The sequence below is a fragment of the Podarcis cretensis genome (assembly GCF_951804945.1).
Source record: "Podarcis cretensis genome assembly, chromosome: 6".
Taxonomy (NCBI): domain Eukaryota; kingdom Metazoa; phylum Chordata; class Lepidosauria; order Squamata; family Lacertidae; genus Podarcis; species Podarcis cretensis.
In genome coordinates, this window is record NC_137175.1 from 16,470,829 (window position 1) to 16,485,722 (window position 14,894).

Genomic DNA, 14,894 nt, shown 5'->3' on the forward strand with positions numbered 1-14,894 from the left:
CAATCAAATGATAATATACATTGGAGGAAGGTATTTCAGGTAGACTCAGAGGCCCACTTCTGGGGGACTTTGTCCTTCTTCCCCTAAAGAATGGGTGTGTGTTTGATTGTACAAATCAGGCCTCCACAAATACAGGTCTCATCCCATGTACCAAACAGAAGCCAGACCAGTAAATATGATCAGTAATTGCTGTTCTTGCTTTCAGTCTGCAAAAGATAGCCACTCACAATAGATGCATGCCTTCCCCTGGTGTGTAGGTCAAGATCTGGGCTACATGGCTTCTCCACAGCTGGAAAACAACTGTAACATGCCAGGCACCCACCGCTGAAGCCGTCTAAACTCTTAACTATCTACCTGTTATGAAATAATAAATAATTTTGATGAAGCTAGAAAAACAAAATACATATATACTTAGGTATTACCGAAATGTTTTACTATTGTTACTATATTGCTTTACTAAAGGACTTTCGACTTTGTGCACTCATTTACCAAAGACGTGCTGTGCCAGAGGCGGCGCTTGTCATTCACAACAGCGGTGTTTGTCAGGCTCATTGGTGGTGCTTGTCATTCTCAATGGCGCCGTGCATGCAAAATTAACTCTTACATCAAAATATTATGTTACATATTGTATTGAGCTGCTATGCGGCAGCGAGGTCAGCAGCACCTTTGACACCTTGGGGGGCAGCTAAACTAAATTTGGGGACACTGGGTGGATCTTTGCACCCTGGCAGCGCATATGCTAAAGATGTTAGTGTACCTGTGCTTGGAGAACTGAGCAAACCCATAGATTACAGCTCTCCCTATTCAAATGTTGCTCCAGCAACCAACAGACACTGCTTTCAAATAAACCTGGGTGTATTACTAGGTTATGTCTCTGATATATCCACTAAAAGGAAGTAACGAAAAGGGAAACCAGAAATAAAGCAAACAAGCTTTGTCGTCCCCTCCCTTCAGAGGTAATTACCAGAAACCGCCTGGGTAACTTCCCTTTCTCGTTGAGATATGAGCTCATACGAGGAAGAAATGGTCAATTAATTAATAATTGTTCTGGTCGAGAACTTCTGAGAAGCAGAGTGGGAAAAGGGAAAAGCTGTATTGTGGAAAAGCAAGTGTTCTTCATAAATAAACAACAGAATGGACTCTTGTGGGAAACTGCTGAAATAAGGAGAAGCGATGGAGAATGCAAAAGCTCTAGATGTCGTTCCACAGGTAAAGGAATACATTCTTTCTCCCTTTAGCTGCCAATGGCATTCGCTAGGCACAACTAATATGAGCCTGCTTGCAGGCAGCTTGTAAACAGCATTGTCTGGGATGTTACAGATTGTCTAACATAGGAAGAGGAGTCCATCAATTAAGAATTATGACTGCAATCCTGTGCACCTCACTTACATGGCTGCTGGGGGATAAGAAGTATCAGTTTGAGTTAGCTCCTTACAGAGCGATCATACAGACTTCTTAATGCAGTATATATACTTCACAAGATCCACTTTTGTCCCATTGTCAAGATTAAGCAAGCTTAAGTGATTTGGAGATAGCAGCCTAAGAGCCTAGATAATCATTAAGTAACTGTTAGGGACCAAAGTAGATGTGATGGGCACATGTGCATTTATTCCTGTGTCTGCTTCATTCATGTATCAAGTGAGAGTTGTGTGTGTGTGTGTGTGTGTGTGTGTATGTGTGTGCGTGTGCGTGTGCCTATGCTTTACATTAAGTGGATCCTGCAGGCAAGTCGAGTGAGGGCCACCTCTGCTTTCTTTCCTCACTGCTCACTGTTGCTTTGTATTTTCTCTGCCTTGCTTCAGTACAGTGGTACCTCGGTTTAAGAACAGTCCGGTTTAAGAACGCTTTGGTTTACAAACTTTGCAAAACTGGAAATAGTGTCTTGAGAGATAGATATAAGATATATGTTCAAAAATACAGTAAAGGTTCACTATCTATGCTAGCATTCTATTGATGTTGGAGAGAGACTGAGTTGAGAAATAAGACCAAGGGTACATATTGATATGAGAATGTATTAGATAAAATGTAAAGAAATATACAATAATAAGAGTACATTCATTTGTAAAAAAGGAATATACAACGGGATAGACAGGAAGTCCAAAGTGTTGGTACATATATGATTTTGGAATAGTTTTTTGTCCTTGTTTTTTCCCTTTCCCCCTTTTCTTTTCTTTTAGTATATAAACTTTGTATATATGTTGAAAATTATAGTATAATAAGTCTTGTGATGTAATATGATAATGTTTACCGATGTAACATAAGAACTTTAATAAATAAATATTTTTTTTAAAAAAAGGGAAATAGTGTCTTGGTTTGAGAACTTTACCTTGGTCTAAGAACGGATTCCGAACGGTGGAAGGGCACTGGTGGTGGGAGGCCTCATTAGGGAAAGTGCGCCTCGGTTTAAGAATGGTTTTGGTTTAAGAAAGGACTTCCGGAACAGATTAAGTTCATAAACCAAGGTACCACTGTACTCATTGAATCATAGAATTGTAGAGTTGGAAGGGATCCCCAAGATCCCTTGTCAGATTTAGGGCAGTGCAGGCAGTTTCCCCCGCATAGGGCACCGAACTGAGGGGCGCAAAGTTGAGATGAGATGATTGAGAAGTTCCTTCTGGGGCGTCAGATTTTGGCCTCAAACAGGATGCTGCACTAACAAAGATTGCCAAAGTCTGCCCCGACCAAGGATCATGGAGTCCAATCCCATAGCTAAAGAATCCCTGACAGATGGTCATCTAACTTCTGTTTAAAGACCTCCAGTTGAGAGTCCACCACTTTCCAAGGTAGTCCAACTCCACTGTAGAACAGCTCTGACTGTCAGAAAGCTCTTCCTAATGTTTAGTTGGATTCTCTGACTAAAGTGAGCTGAGCTGGGGTGGGAGTGGGGAGGTTACAATGCTTGGAGCACTCACATTTAGTGAGAGACACTTTTATCATAGACATTGGTTGGGAGAAAAGAGAGGGGGGGACAGATAAGGGGAAACTATGAATTGAAAGTGGAGATGATAAATGTACCTTTCCCTGTCCATCTGTTTTTTAACACAAAAAAATCTTTAATGATATACCGTATATAGATATATGGTGTGTGTGTGTATATATATATATATATATATATATATATATATATATATAATGTTTGGATCAATGGACCTGCAAGTTCCATTACATGTTTAAAACTGAAAGATACACTTTCTGCTGAACAGATATATGGATATGGCTGGATCCTCACATCTAATTTGGCCCTAAGAACACCATTAGTGCCTTCATCTTCCAGTGTGCAGATCCAGGAGTGCAACAGCTGTAAGATCATCAGCAATCTTTGGTACTTTGGTACTACTACAACAAATCCAGAATGCGGCAGCTAGACTGGTGACTGGGGGCGGCCACCGAGACCACATAACACTGGTCTTGAAAGACCTACATTGGCTCCCAGTACGTTTCCGAGCACAATTCAAAGTGTTGGTGTTGACCTTGAAAGCCCTAAACGGCCTCGGTTCTGTATACCTGAGGGAGTGTCTTCACCCCCATCGTTCTGCCGGGATGCTGAGGTCCCGCGCCGTGGTGGTTCCCTCATTGCGAGAAGCAAAGCTACAGGCAACCAGGCAGAGGGCCTTCTCGGTAGTGGCCCCTGCCCTGTGGAACGCCCTCCCATCAGATGTCAAAGAGATAAACAACTATCTGACTTTCAGAAGACATATGAAGGCATATTCAGGGAAGTTTTTGATGTGTGATATCTTAGTGTATTTTTGGTCTTTGTTGGAAGCCGCCCAGAGTGGCTGGGGAAACCCAACCAGATGGGCGGGGTACAAATAATATATTATTATTATTATTATTATTATTATTATTATTATTATTATTATTACAACTACTACTACTTAGGGTCTTAGTAGGGAGAGCATCTGATTTGAATATGGAAGGTGCCATGTTAGTTTCCACCATATCAGACTAAGGCCACAAGAGGCCTCTGTCTGAAGCCCAGGTGAGCCGATTTTGGTCAATGTAGACAATACTGTGCTAGATGGAGCCATGTTTGAAATGGACCAAGTTCTGCTTGCACAATGGGACTTTCCCCACTCCCCACCCCACACATGTGCAGCACCCTCCCACAGAGCAGCTGTAGCGGGGCATGTGAGGGGAAGAATATTCCCTTGTGCAAAGAGCTGATGCAAAGTTTCCCTCAGGGCTACTTGAAATACGATCCCTAATGCAGATTACTATTATCTGATTAATTGTGGCAGCGGGCCCATGATTTCATTAACCACGGATTAAAAATGAGAGCTTTAAAATTGGTTTTTAATCAGAAATGCTTCCCCACGAGATAGTATTTCATGTTGGAGTCAGTGTCACTAAAACAGAATGTTTGCTGGTGGAGTATTCCAAACCCTCTTTGCGCAGGGCTGGTTCTGGTTCTTGGGCTGCTGCCTTAGGTGATGCATTTTAAATGGTTTTCCAATTAACTAGTAAGATTGGGTTTTGTACTCTGTTATTTATTTATCTTATTTACCACACACACACACACACGTTTGATGGTTAGAAAACCTCTAAGTGGGTAACATCATATTGGTATGATGGAAAACATATTTGTGCAGATCAGCTGATTAGATTAGAAAATGCACTAATTCAAAATACCACAGCTAATCTGTGTTGCAATGCAAACATTTAAATTTTCTATTTTGTGCCGCCTTTCCAATTGTCATTCTGCAGTTCCCTTATCCACCAAAGCAAATGCCCCACACTGTCTTGATCCCCATGTACTTTCTAACTAGCTGAAATCAGGGATGGTGGATTTTCCCAGATTATACAGTAGTAGATTAATCAAGCTTTCAGCTGCCAATGTGTACACTGGCTGCTTAAATCCTATTGGTGCCAACAGTGCTCCCCCCAAAAAAAATATATTTAGGGGTACTCTCATTTTCCTACTCATATGGAAATACTTCCCCTCAACTTAGATTCACAAAACGTTTAGGGGTATGTGTACCCCTGCATCCCCCTAGAAAAAAAACACTGGGTGCCGATAGCTTTTAACCAGCTTAATTTAAACCAGGGTTGCAGTTTAACTTTTATTTATCTATTTTACAGAGTACTCATGTCTCTGAATTGTCCCCCCCTTTTTTTCTTCTTTGCTGGATGGTGGAGAGCTGGTGAATCTCTGCTTCATGCTGGTTCATGATCCTGTCCTGTTAGCCAAGGCTACCTTTTTGCTAACAGTCTGTGATTTATTTTTTAAATTTATTTTTGCATTACTGGCTTACCCACTTTGTAAACTGTAGCATCCTTAACTTCTTATCTGCCATGATTTATCTTGAAAAATGTACACTCGTTTTAGTTGCGAAGACAAATATTAATTGGTGGGGCTGGGAAATAGGGGTACTCCGGTTTATGCTTTGATTCTATTTTGCTCCCGGTGTTCTACTGTCATAGTAAATTGAAAAGGGAAAAAAAAATTTGGAAGATGGTCTTTTCTTGTAACAATGAGTGGTAACTGGGCACATCGATCCAAAGATCCTGGATTGCTTGGTGGTCACTCTGCCACGGCCAACAGTGATATAAAGCAATCATATATTGCACCAGCAGCAAAGTCAACAGCCAAACAATATCCATTGAAGCAAATATTATTAGAGGAACATGGACAGCATATCTACCATTGACCGACCACTGTTGAGCCTGCACAGAAGGCACCAATCAACGTTAACAGTGATACCTGATTGACCCATGGTAAACCAGATGTAAACTGGCTTCTTCATGTGAATCTGGAGTGGTGAGCATCCATTTAAGTTCACTACAAGACCTCCCTACTAACTGAGCTTTTCTGGAAGGTCTTATTTAACAATTTCTCCAGTCCCTGAACAAAATTACATTGAAATGTAACGTTTATGAAAAAAAGAGAGTCTATGAATCGAGCTGCAAAAGATCTCTTTGGAGTCCATGAATATACATACCCAAGAGATATAGATTAATTTTGCCTTATTTAAATGCAATCGATCACTTGCTGTATATATACAGTGAAAAATCAACCCCAAACAACCTTGCCAAGGACCGGTGGGGGGAAATCAATTGCATAGGAGAGGTGGCCTTTAACTAAAAGTCTAACAAAATTGATAAGAAGCCTGGGGAATATGGTGCTGCAAAGTGGTTGATTAAAACTAAGTGAACTATAAAGGGAGGAGGAAGAGGTCATTTGGCTTACAGCCCTGATACCAAGAGCTGCGGTCTTCTCAGCATTCGCAAGATACAGAGCACTAGGGTTAAGGGAAGAGATCTACAAATGAGGCCACGAAATATCCAAATAATCTGTTGTGCATAACCAGACAATCTGTTGTGATCGTGCGGATGGAAGCTTTGTCTGTGACTTGAGCATTGTAGGGGCACCCACAAAAGCAACCATCACCACAACAGTGAGGCCAAAGCTAGGCATGCTGGGAGATGTGTGGCTGATGCTGAAAGCACTGGACTCCCTCCCAGAGTAATGTCCGCTGCAGGCTTTCCCAACCTTGTGCCCTCCAGTACTTTTGGATTTACAGTCTCAGGTAGGGTGGTCAATAATCAAGGATTATGGGAGTTGTAGCCCTAAACATCTGAAGGCCAGTAGCTTGGTGGAAGGCTGGTCTAGCATTACAAAATGAGCAATATCACTGAGTGGTAATCAGGGAGGGATGGATATGTCAAGTTTTGGTTTCTTGCAGTTTCTGCATGGCTTTGCAATATTTCTTTTAAAGTCCTCATGAAAACTTGTAAGCATCATAGTGCAAATTTCTCCCAATGCACACATTTTGGTTTGTCATTTTGCTTGCTACACATTTTTTTTGCATGCAATTTCCTGTAATATAATGGCATTCTTATGTGCTACTTTCACGAATGTATGCATTTTTATATTCCCCCCTCCAATATGAACATTGTTGTACGCATTATTTGGTTGGAGAACTGTGTCATAATATTTGGAGCAGCACGAAATTCTGCAAGATAGCTGTTTTTCAGTTTGCATATTGTCCTAGCATTTGGTAGGTTTGCATTAAAATCCAAACTAAACCAGATTTCTCCTGCATCCCAAGCTGCAAACTTTTGGATAAAGTGGAGACATTTCTTTTCCGATACATAATTCTCCAAGAAAATGGCAGGGGGCTATTTTGGGGTTGTATCACTGACAGAAAAGCCCCCATGTGACAAGTAGATCATTCAACGCATAATCCCCTCTGATGAAAGTGCTTCTGTGTTGATGCAATTTTGGCAGACCGCTGGTTAAAAGCCATTTAGATAATTGTGGCTCCAAAGTTGGTTTGAAGCATTACACCTATTTCCAGAAAGTCTGCCCATGTTTGATTTAACTGCTGGAGATATAATCCTAAATACACTTGGAAGTACATTCCACTGACATAATGGGCGTGACTTGCATTTCACATGGAGGCTTTCAATTTATTAAACCCCTTGAGGGAGCTGGTGCTGACACCAAACGGACTTATTAACTCAGAGAAGCAGCCAAGGCTGGACTGCGCTAAAGAGTCAGGTCTGGTGTGCTATAACAGGATGCTGGCAAAGCAGAGACCGCAGCTGACTGTGGCAGCGGAGCCTACATTGGGGAGAGTGTTGTAAATGAATGATGGCTCAGAGTATATACTGGGGAGTCCAAATTTCACTACAGTCATGGACTTGTTAGCTTTTTTAAAAAGCCACTTTTTATTTTTATAAATTTATTTATTTGGTTTTTCAAATTAGAATTTTACAATCACATATCCAACATAGAAAGTAAAAATAAGATTCCAAAGAATCTCCTGGACCTCCCTCCTCCTTTGTGGGTCCTATTATTTATCGTTTCCTCCTGCATCTTTTATAATAACCCAAATCTTTTACATCTTCATTATATCCAAAATCCACCATTAAACTACAAGTGTTATTCCAATCCTACTAACGATTTCAACCGTTTACAATGGTTTTTAAGGTAAATTATAATTTTCCCCAATTCCTTATTAAAGTTTTGGTCTTCCTGGTTTCTGATTCTTCCAGTCATTTTTGCCGTTTCAGGATAATCCATCAACTTAATCTGCCATTCTTCTCTGGTCGGGACTTTGTCGTCTTTCCATCTCTGGGCCAATAACATCCACACAGCTGTGGTCACATATATAAATAGTATTTTCTGCTCCATTGGGATTTCGGGACCTAGAATTCCTAAACAAAAGGCTTCAGGGTTTTCTTTTGTTCTGTTTTTTTTTTTTTTTTACAAAAAGTTATTTTAAACATTTCCCCCTCGATTCATTATATATCATTTCCCAAAATTCTTTTACTACCTTACATGTCTACTACATATGATAGAAGGTGCCACTTTTGCCTTCCCCCCTTACATTGCAACAATACTGACCAGCCTTATAGCATTAGAATGATTGATGAAATAATGTATATGCAATGCATTGAAGGTCTTTATCCAACTCTAGTTATCTTTTGTGGTACCTAGCTAGCAGCTCCAGATAGTGACAGAAGAACACAAGAGTCGTGTTGGATCAGATCAGTGCTTCTTCTTCTCCAACCAGATGTTTCTGGGAAGCCTATAAATAGGGCACAAAGGCAGCAGATCTTTGCTGTTCTTGGTCCCAGCAGTTGGTATTCAGTGCCATGCAGAATCTGAATGTGCAGGTTGAATTTGTGACCAGTAGCCATGGATGGGCTAGTAGTTGGTATTAAGAAACTCAGTTCAACTGGAGCTCTGCTCATGTTCTCAAATAATGTCTTTACTTTGGCTCTACTCTGAGCAATGAGCATGGCACCATTGAAGGGAACCATGTGATAGTTCAAGCTAAGTAAACTCCCATCCAGAGAAGCTCTAGTGGCTCCTACAAAATAGCCTATCCATAATAGTTGGGGAATTCCCTGGGGAATTTTCCCACCATAAACTAGTGTGCATGGTTGATGAGATGAACTTTAGAAGTTTATGGTCCATGTCATGTGGGAGTAGGTAGCCTGTGTGAATTACATCCATTATCCATTTTGCTATTTTCACTTCCAGTATTGGTGCTTCAAGCTGATAAAGCAGTTTCACATGCAGACGCTCTGGAGATCTCAGGCCACAGGGAGGTTAGGCTGGCCTCAACAAGAGCCAGGGCTTTTTCAGCTGTGGCTCTAGTCTGGTGGAACGCTCTGTCATAAGAGACTAGGGCCCTGCGGGACCTGACATCTTTCCGCAGGGCCTGCAAGACAGAGCTGTTCCACCAAGCCTTTGGCCAGGGCACAGCCTGACCCCCTCCTTTTGCAATCCTCACATAACTCTAACTCAATGGTTGCCATTAATTTAATTTGAAGTGATTTTATAAAGAAATAATTTTAGAATGTTGTATTATTTTACTGTTGTTAGCCGGTCTGAGCCCGGTTTAGGCTGGGGAGGGCGGGATATTATTATTATTATTATTATTATTATTATTATTATTATTATTTAGGTTGATCCTTGTTGCTTCCTGCCTATAAGAGAAATAAGCAATGTTGATCCTTGTTGCTTCCTGCCTATAAGAGAAATAAGCAATGTTGGTGTTTCTAAACTAAAAATGTGCATTGCAACTAGGTCCGCAGAGTTCAGTCATCTCCAGAAAAGATACCCAGACCGATATTTCTTTGAAAGGATCTGTAAGATATTGGTTCACATGTGCACATGCACTAATAGTGTGGATAACAACATCCTCCAAGATGTCTGCAAGAGACACATCCATTAAGTTCTGTAGGGACTGGATATGAATGACAATGCACATCTGCATCCATATGCATGTGAATGCACAGGTATCACTTGCTAGAGTACACAGAAAGCTGTCTTATACAGAGTCAGACCATTGCTCCATCTAGCTCAGTATTCTCCACACTGACTGTCTGGCAATGGCTTTCCAGGGATTCAGACAGCGGTCTCCCAACCATACATGGAGATGACAGGGAACCTGGAACCTTCTGCATTTAAAGCTGGTGCTCTACCACTGAGCTACAACCCTTCTGATTGTTGGAAGTAAAACAACAGTGCTTGCAGTACATTACATGAACCAGTAGGGGACCGATAGAAAAGGCAATCTAGGGAAGGGTTACCAGACGTCCCCATTTCCAGGGGACAGTCCCCGGATTTGCAAATAAGTCCCCGGACATATTCCATCCCTGGAATGTCCCCAGATTTCATCTAATGTCCCCGGAAAATGCAGCAGCGGCAGTCTCAGCAGCCCGGAGCAGTTGTCTCTGGCTGGCTTCAGGAGCTGCTCGGAAGTCCCCATCTAGGGTGGATCTAAACACAGGAAAAACAGCTTTAAATAAGTCAGAAATTAGATCGTTTTAACAAAAGAAAAATATGTTGTTGTTGTTGATTAGTCGTTTAGTTGTGTCCGACTCTTCGTGACCCCATGGACCAGAGCACGCCAGGCACTTCTGTCTTCCACTGCCTCCTGCAGTTTGGTCAAACTCATGCTGGTAGCTTCGAGAACACTATCCAACCATCTCGTCCTCTGTCGTCCCCTTCTCCTTGTGCCCTCCATCTTTCCCAACATCAGGGTCTTTTCCAGGGAGGCTTCTCTTCTCATGAAGTGGACAAAGTATTGGAGCCTCAGCTTCACAATCTGTCCTTCCAGTGAGCACTCAGGGCTGATTTCCTTAAGAATGGATAGGTTTGATCTTCTTGCAGTCCATGGGACTCTCATGAGTCTCTTCCAGCACCATAATTCAAAAGCATCAATTCTTTGGCGATCAGCCTTCTTTATGGTCCAGCTTTCACTTCCATACATCACTACTGGGAAAACCATAGCTTTTACTATATGGACCTTTGTTGGCAAGGTGATGTCTCTACTTTTTAAGATGCTGTCTAGGTTTGTCACTGCTTTTCTCCCAAGGAGCAGGTGTCTTTTAATTTCATGACTGCTGTCACCATCTGCAATATATATATATATGTGGAAAACTGCATTTAAAATTCCCTGTTCTCTGGTGCCATCTGGTGTTGCATGTTTATAGTGCATCCAATTATAGTTCATCCAATTCGCCGTTTCTTTACTAATGAGCTGAGTAGCTATTCTTTCCTTGCTGATTCTTTCCTAACTTCTTACACATTGTTTTCTCTTTACTTCTTTCCTGCTTCTTCTTCAGCCTGTGAGTGTTGAGCCACCCTTTTATTAACCTCATCACTCCACGATGGCCATAGTTAAGCCTGTACTCAGAATGGCTTTGTTTGCCAGTAGTATTAAACCTTCTTTATTCTTTCAACCTGCAGTCTCCCCAGACTATTTATTTCTGCACTCCACTGCAATCTATATCTCTTTACCAAACTCTGATTGTGGCAACAAGGTCGAAATTGGACAAGATGTCTAATGAGACAAGCATTTAATACCCCTCGAAAATGACTCGGCTAAACTCAAGCGCTGGGCTGGCTGTTAAATCCATCCCTGTCTCTTTACTCACAATTCTACAATGCTCATAAGCCAGATGGACTGCGAATCTTGGTTAGGTGTCACATGACCTTTTGCAACAGGGTCATTCCATGAGTGGAGTTATGATGCCAATCTAGTCGGCAGCTGCACTTCGTCAAAACATTTGGCAGCTAAAGTGCTCGGCCAAACGGAGCAAGAAATAATGATCAAACATCTCCAAGGAAATTGCTTGCCACTAGTGTCAGAAAGGCAAGCAGCGAGTATCAGCAAACAGGGTGTTGTGAGTGTGTCAGGGCTATGTTCCAGCAGATGTGATACACCTTCTGGTTTTATTACGCCTGACTAGATTATCCCAAGCCTTTATCAACTAAGAAAAGAGAGGGGAGACCTGCAGGTCCTTTGTCATTATTACTTTGCTCATAGAGCCAGATCGGATGTAGTGTTGACTGACTGCTTAAGAATTCAAAGAGGACACGGCGGGATGGGAAAACCCCTCCCCTCCCTTTAGGAGTGCAAATTTCCCCGACTGCTTTAGCCATGCTTAAACATTGCACACTTCCAGACTGTCCTTGCTTCATGGGTGGGATTCATGCCCAGATTTGGGGTGCACAATTAGTGCGGATCTGGCACTCTGGGGCTACAAACCTGCTTCCAAGAAAAGAAAGGGAAAATGGACTTTTGCAGTAAGGAAAGTGAGGCAGAAAGTGTCCTGCAGAGTGTGGGACAGCCAGTGCTTGATGTGACATGACTTAAGCCTTCCCTGCCAAACAAATCAGAATGACTGTGCCATAAGCAACTAACTTAATACAACCTTTCTGAAAACTTTGCACAAGCAAATCAGAAGGAGTGCTCCATAAACAGGTTGCCTGGAAGAACCCATTATGTTGACAGTGTCATTGACTACTGTTAAGGCTAATAAAGCACATACAGCACACCTTTGAGTATTAGATACTGGGAAGAATCACAGGTTCTTGAATGTGCTAGGCTGGTTGCTGTTGGATCTTTTCCAAAGGTTTGCCCAGTTCAGGTGATGGGATACAGGGAGTCAACTGCCAGGGATTATTTAGCTGTCATTCCCCATTGCAGGGAGTTCATTTGGGCTCCTTTGAACTTTACAATTCTATGATTCAATGAACTATGAATGAAATATTGGAGGGAGCTTCGTTTGGTGAATGCTTAGTAATTTCAAGGAGATCCTTCCTCAATCTCTTGTGATAAATAGATGCTGAACTGCTAATCTGAACATTCAGTTTGATCAGTGAGCAATAGCTGATTTTGTAGAGATGGCTGGATGTCAGGCATAGAAAATAACATTTTTTCTCTCAACTCTGGCATTATACCAGGACTGGCTCCGGCTTTGGGTGATTCTTGGATCTAGACAGGCTTTAAAGTGGTCTCAAGGTGAGAATAAATATCGGGTGCCCTGCCCAATTCCAAACACACTAATCTCTGTTGTCAACTGTGCTTTGTTGTCAGATTGGGATCTGGAAAATGCAGTTACAAAGAATACTGCAAACACTGGTTGCTCAAAATTAGGGTTGTCATATTTCTGGACAGAAAAAGTTGTTGAGCTTTTTTTTAGTTTTCCCCAAAGTTGTTGAGCTTTTTCTGCTGCTTGGTTAAATGGGTGTTGGGAGTGGTATGGCATTCTGACAACTTAAGAAACAATACAACAAATTGCCTTAGTTAAGAAGCTGAGCAGGGTTTCATAAGTGATGAGACTGTACAACAGGAGTCATGCACAGATAGGTTTGGAAAATCTAGAACAGGAAGGATCACCAAGAACAGAAATTGAAGTTCTTTTGGCCTGTAAACTGCAGTTAGTGCAAAATGCTGCAGCACAATTGTTTGTTTGTTTATTACATTTATAATATCCTTTACCTTCCAAAGAGCTCAAGGTGGTGTACATGGTTCTCTCAGGGGTGGAGGAAGGGGGTGGGGGTGATCCGCCTCAGGTGTCACCACTGAGGGGGGTGACAAAATGGCGGGCGGCACTCACTGTGGGTCCTGCAGTGTACCTTAGCCACATGTTTCTCTTGGGAGTGACGTGGTAGCTTGGGTGCCCACAGGCCCTGCGCTGCCCCAAACAGTCCGCCTGCCACCTCCCCCTCAGCTATAGGGCGGCTGAATGGGAGGAGGCAGGCAGACTCCTCAGAGTCCCTGTGGAGTGTCCTGCCCCAGCTCGCCCCACCCCACAGGTGGCTGGCTCCGCCGCTGGGCACAGGGCATGTGACCACCCCAGATGCCCGATAGGCTTCCTCCACTGCTGAGTTCTCCTCCTTCCCATTTCATCCTCACAGCAACCCTATGAGGTAGGTTAGGCTAAGAGATGGTGACTGGCCCAAGGTGACCCAGTGAGCTTCATGCCTGAGTGGGTATTCGAACCCTGGTCTCCCAGGTCATAGTCCGACACTCTAACCAGTATGCCACACTGACATTTGTGCTCAAATATATTCACTGCCTGCCAGTGAACTACTGGGCTGAGTTCAAGCTGCTATCGATATATAAAACAGCCTGGAACCAGTTTCTTTATAGATTATGTTAGCCATATACAGTGGTACCTCGGGTTAAGTCATTCTGGAGGTCCGTTCTTAACCTGAAACTGTTCTTAACCTGAAGCACCACTTTAGCTAATGGGGCCTCCCGCTGCTGCCGCGCCACCGGAACATGATTTCTGTTCTCATCCTAAACAAAGTTCTTAACCCAAGGTACTATTTCTGGGTTAGTGGAGTCTGTAACCTGAAGCCTATGCAACCTGAAGCGTATGTAACCTGAGGTACCACTGTATGCTGATTTGAACACTTCAACAAGACTATTGAAAAGGTGATCTCCAGTTGATCATCTTGCAGTGGATTAACTGTGAGTGGCCAAATGAAAACTGGATTGCTGAGACCTAGTTAGGCTGGATCTTGTTCTTTTTCTTTTAAGTTACACAGGTCCTCCGACACTTGCCCAAGTAAGCTATACATTTACATCTTATTTCTTCCAAGGAGTTCAAGATGTTGTATGTGGTTGTCCTTCTCCCTATTTTATTCTTGCAACAACCCTGTGAAGTAGGTTAGGCTGAGAGACAGTGACTGGCCCAAGGTCACCCAGTGAGTTTCGTGGTTGGGTGGGGATTTTAATGCTTCCCTGTGGCTTCCTGATTTTGGGTCTGAAACTTCTGTTTAATGCCTTGAGTGAACTTCTAAGCAGCCCCTCTGTGCCTCCAGGAGTCTAAGTCTCAAAGCCTCGGCCAAAACAGCCAACAGTCAGGGAACATGGGAGCTGTAGTCCAATAACATCCAGAGAACTGTAATTTCGCATACAGTATCTGTTTTAGTGCTTAACAGTACTGGTTCTTTTCCACTGAACAAGGCAGGTCAAGTATACAGACCTGTGAGCTAAGAGTGCACCACACTGTCTCTAAAAATAATTAGGTGCCACTGTTTAACAACCTGATAATCATTGTTTCAACACAAGGCTAATTGGATTATCATGTTAATAAGCAATATGATAATACAGTTCTTATTACTTTTAATCACTCAT

The 14,894-nt window shown here is 42.4% G+C and overlaps 1 protein-coding gene across 3 annotated transcripts in view; it reads left to right on the forward strand.

Annotated features, from left to right (window-relative positions):
* Positions 1 to 878: 878 nt before the first annotated feature.
* Positions 879 to 14,894, forward strand: part of LOC307217616 — an 84,759-nt gene continuing 70,743 nt past the window's right edge. For all 3 annotated transcript variants that reach the window (XR_013839631.1, XM_079979197.1, XM_079979198.1), the window contains exon 1: positions 879 to 1,209. Coding sequence is in view for 2 of the 3 variants with exons in the window: in XM_079979197.1 (XP_079835323.1) it covers positions 1,174 to 1,209 (36 nt within the window). In the remaining variant the exon portion in view is untranslated. The remainder of the gene's footprint in view (positions 1,210 to 14,894) is intronic.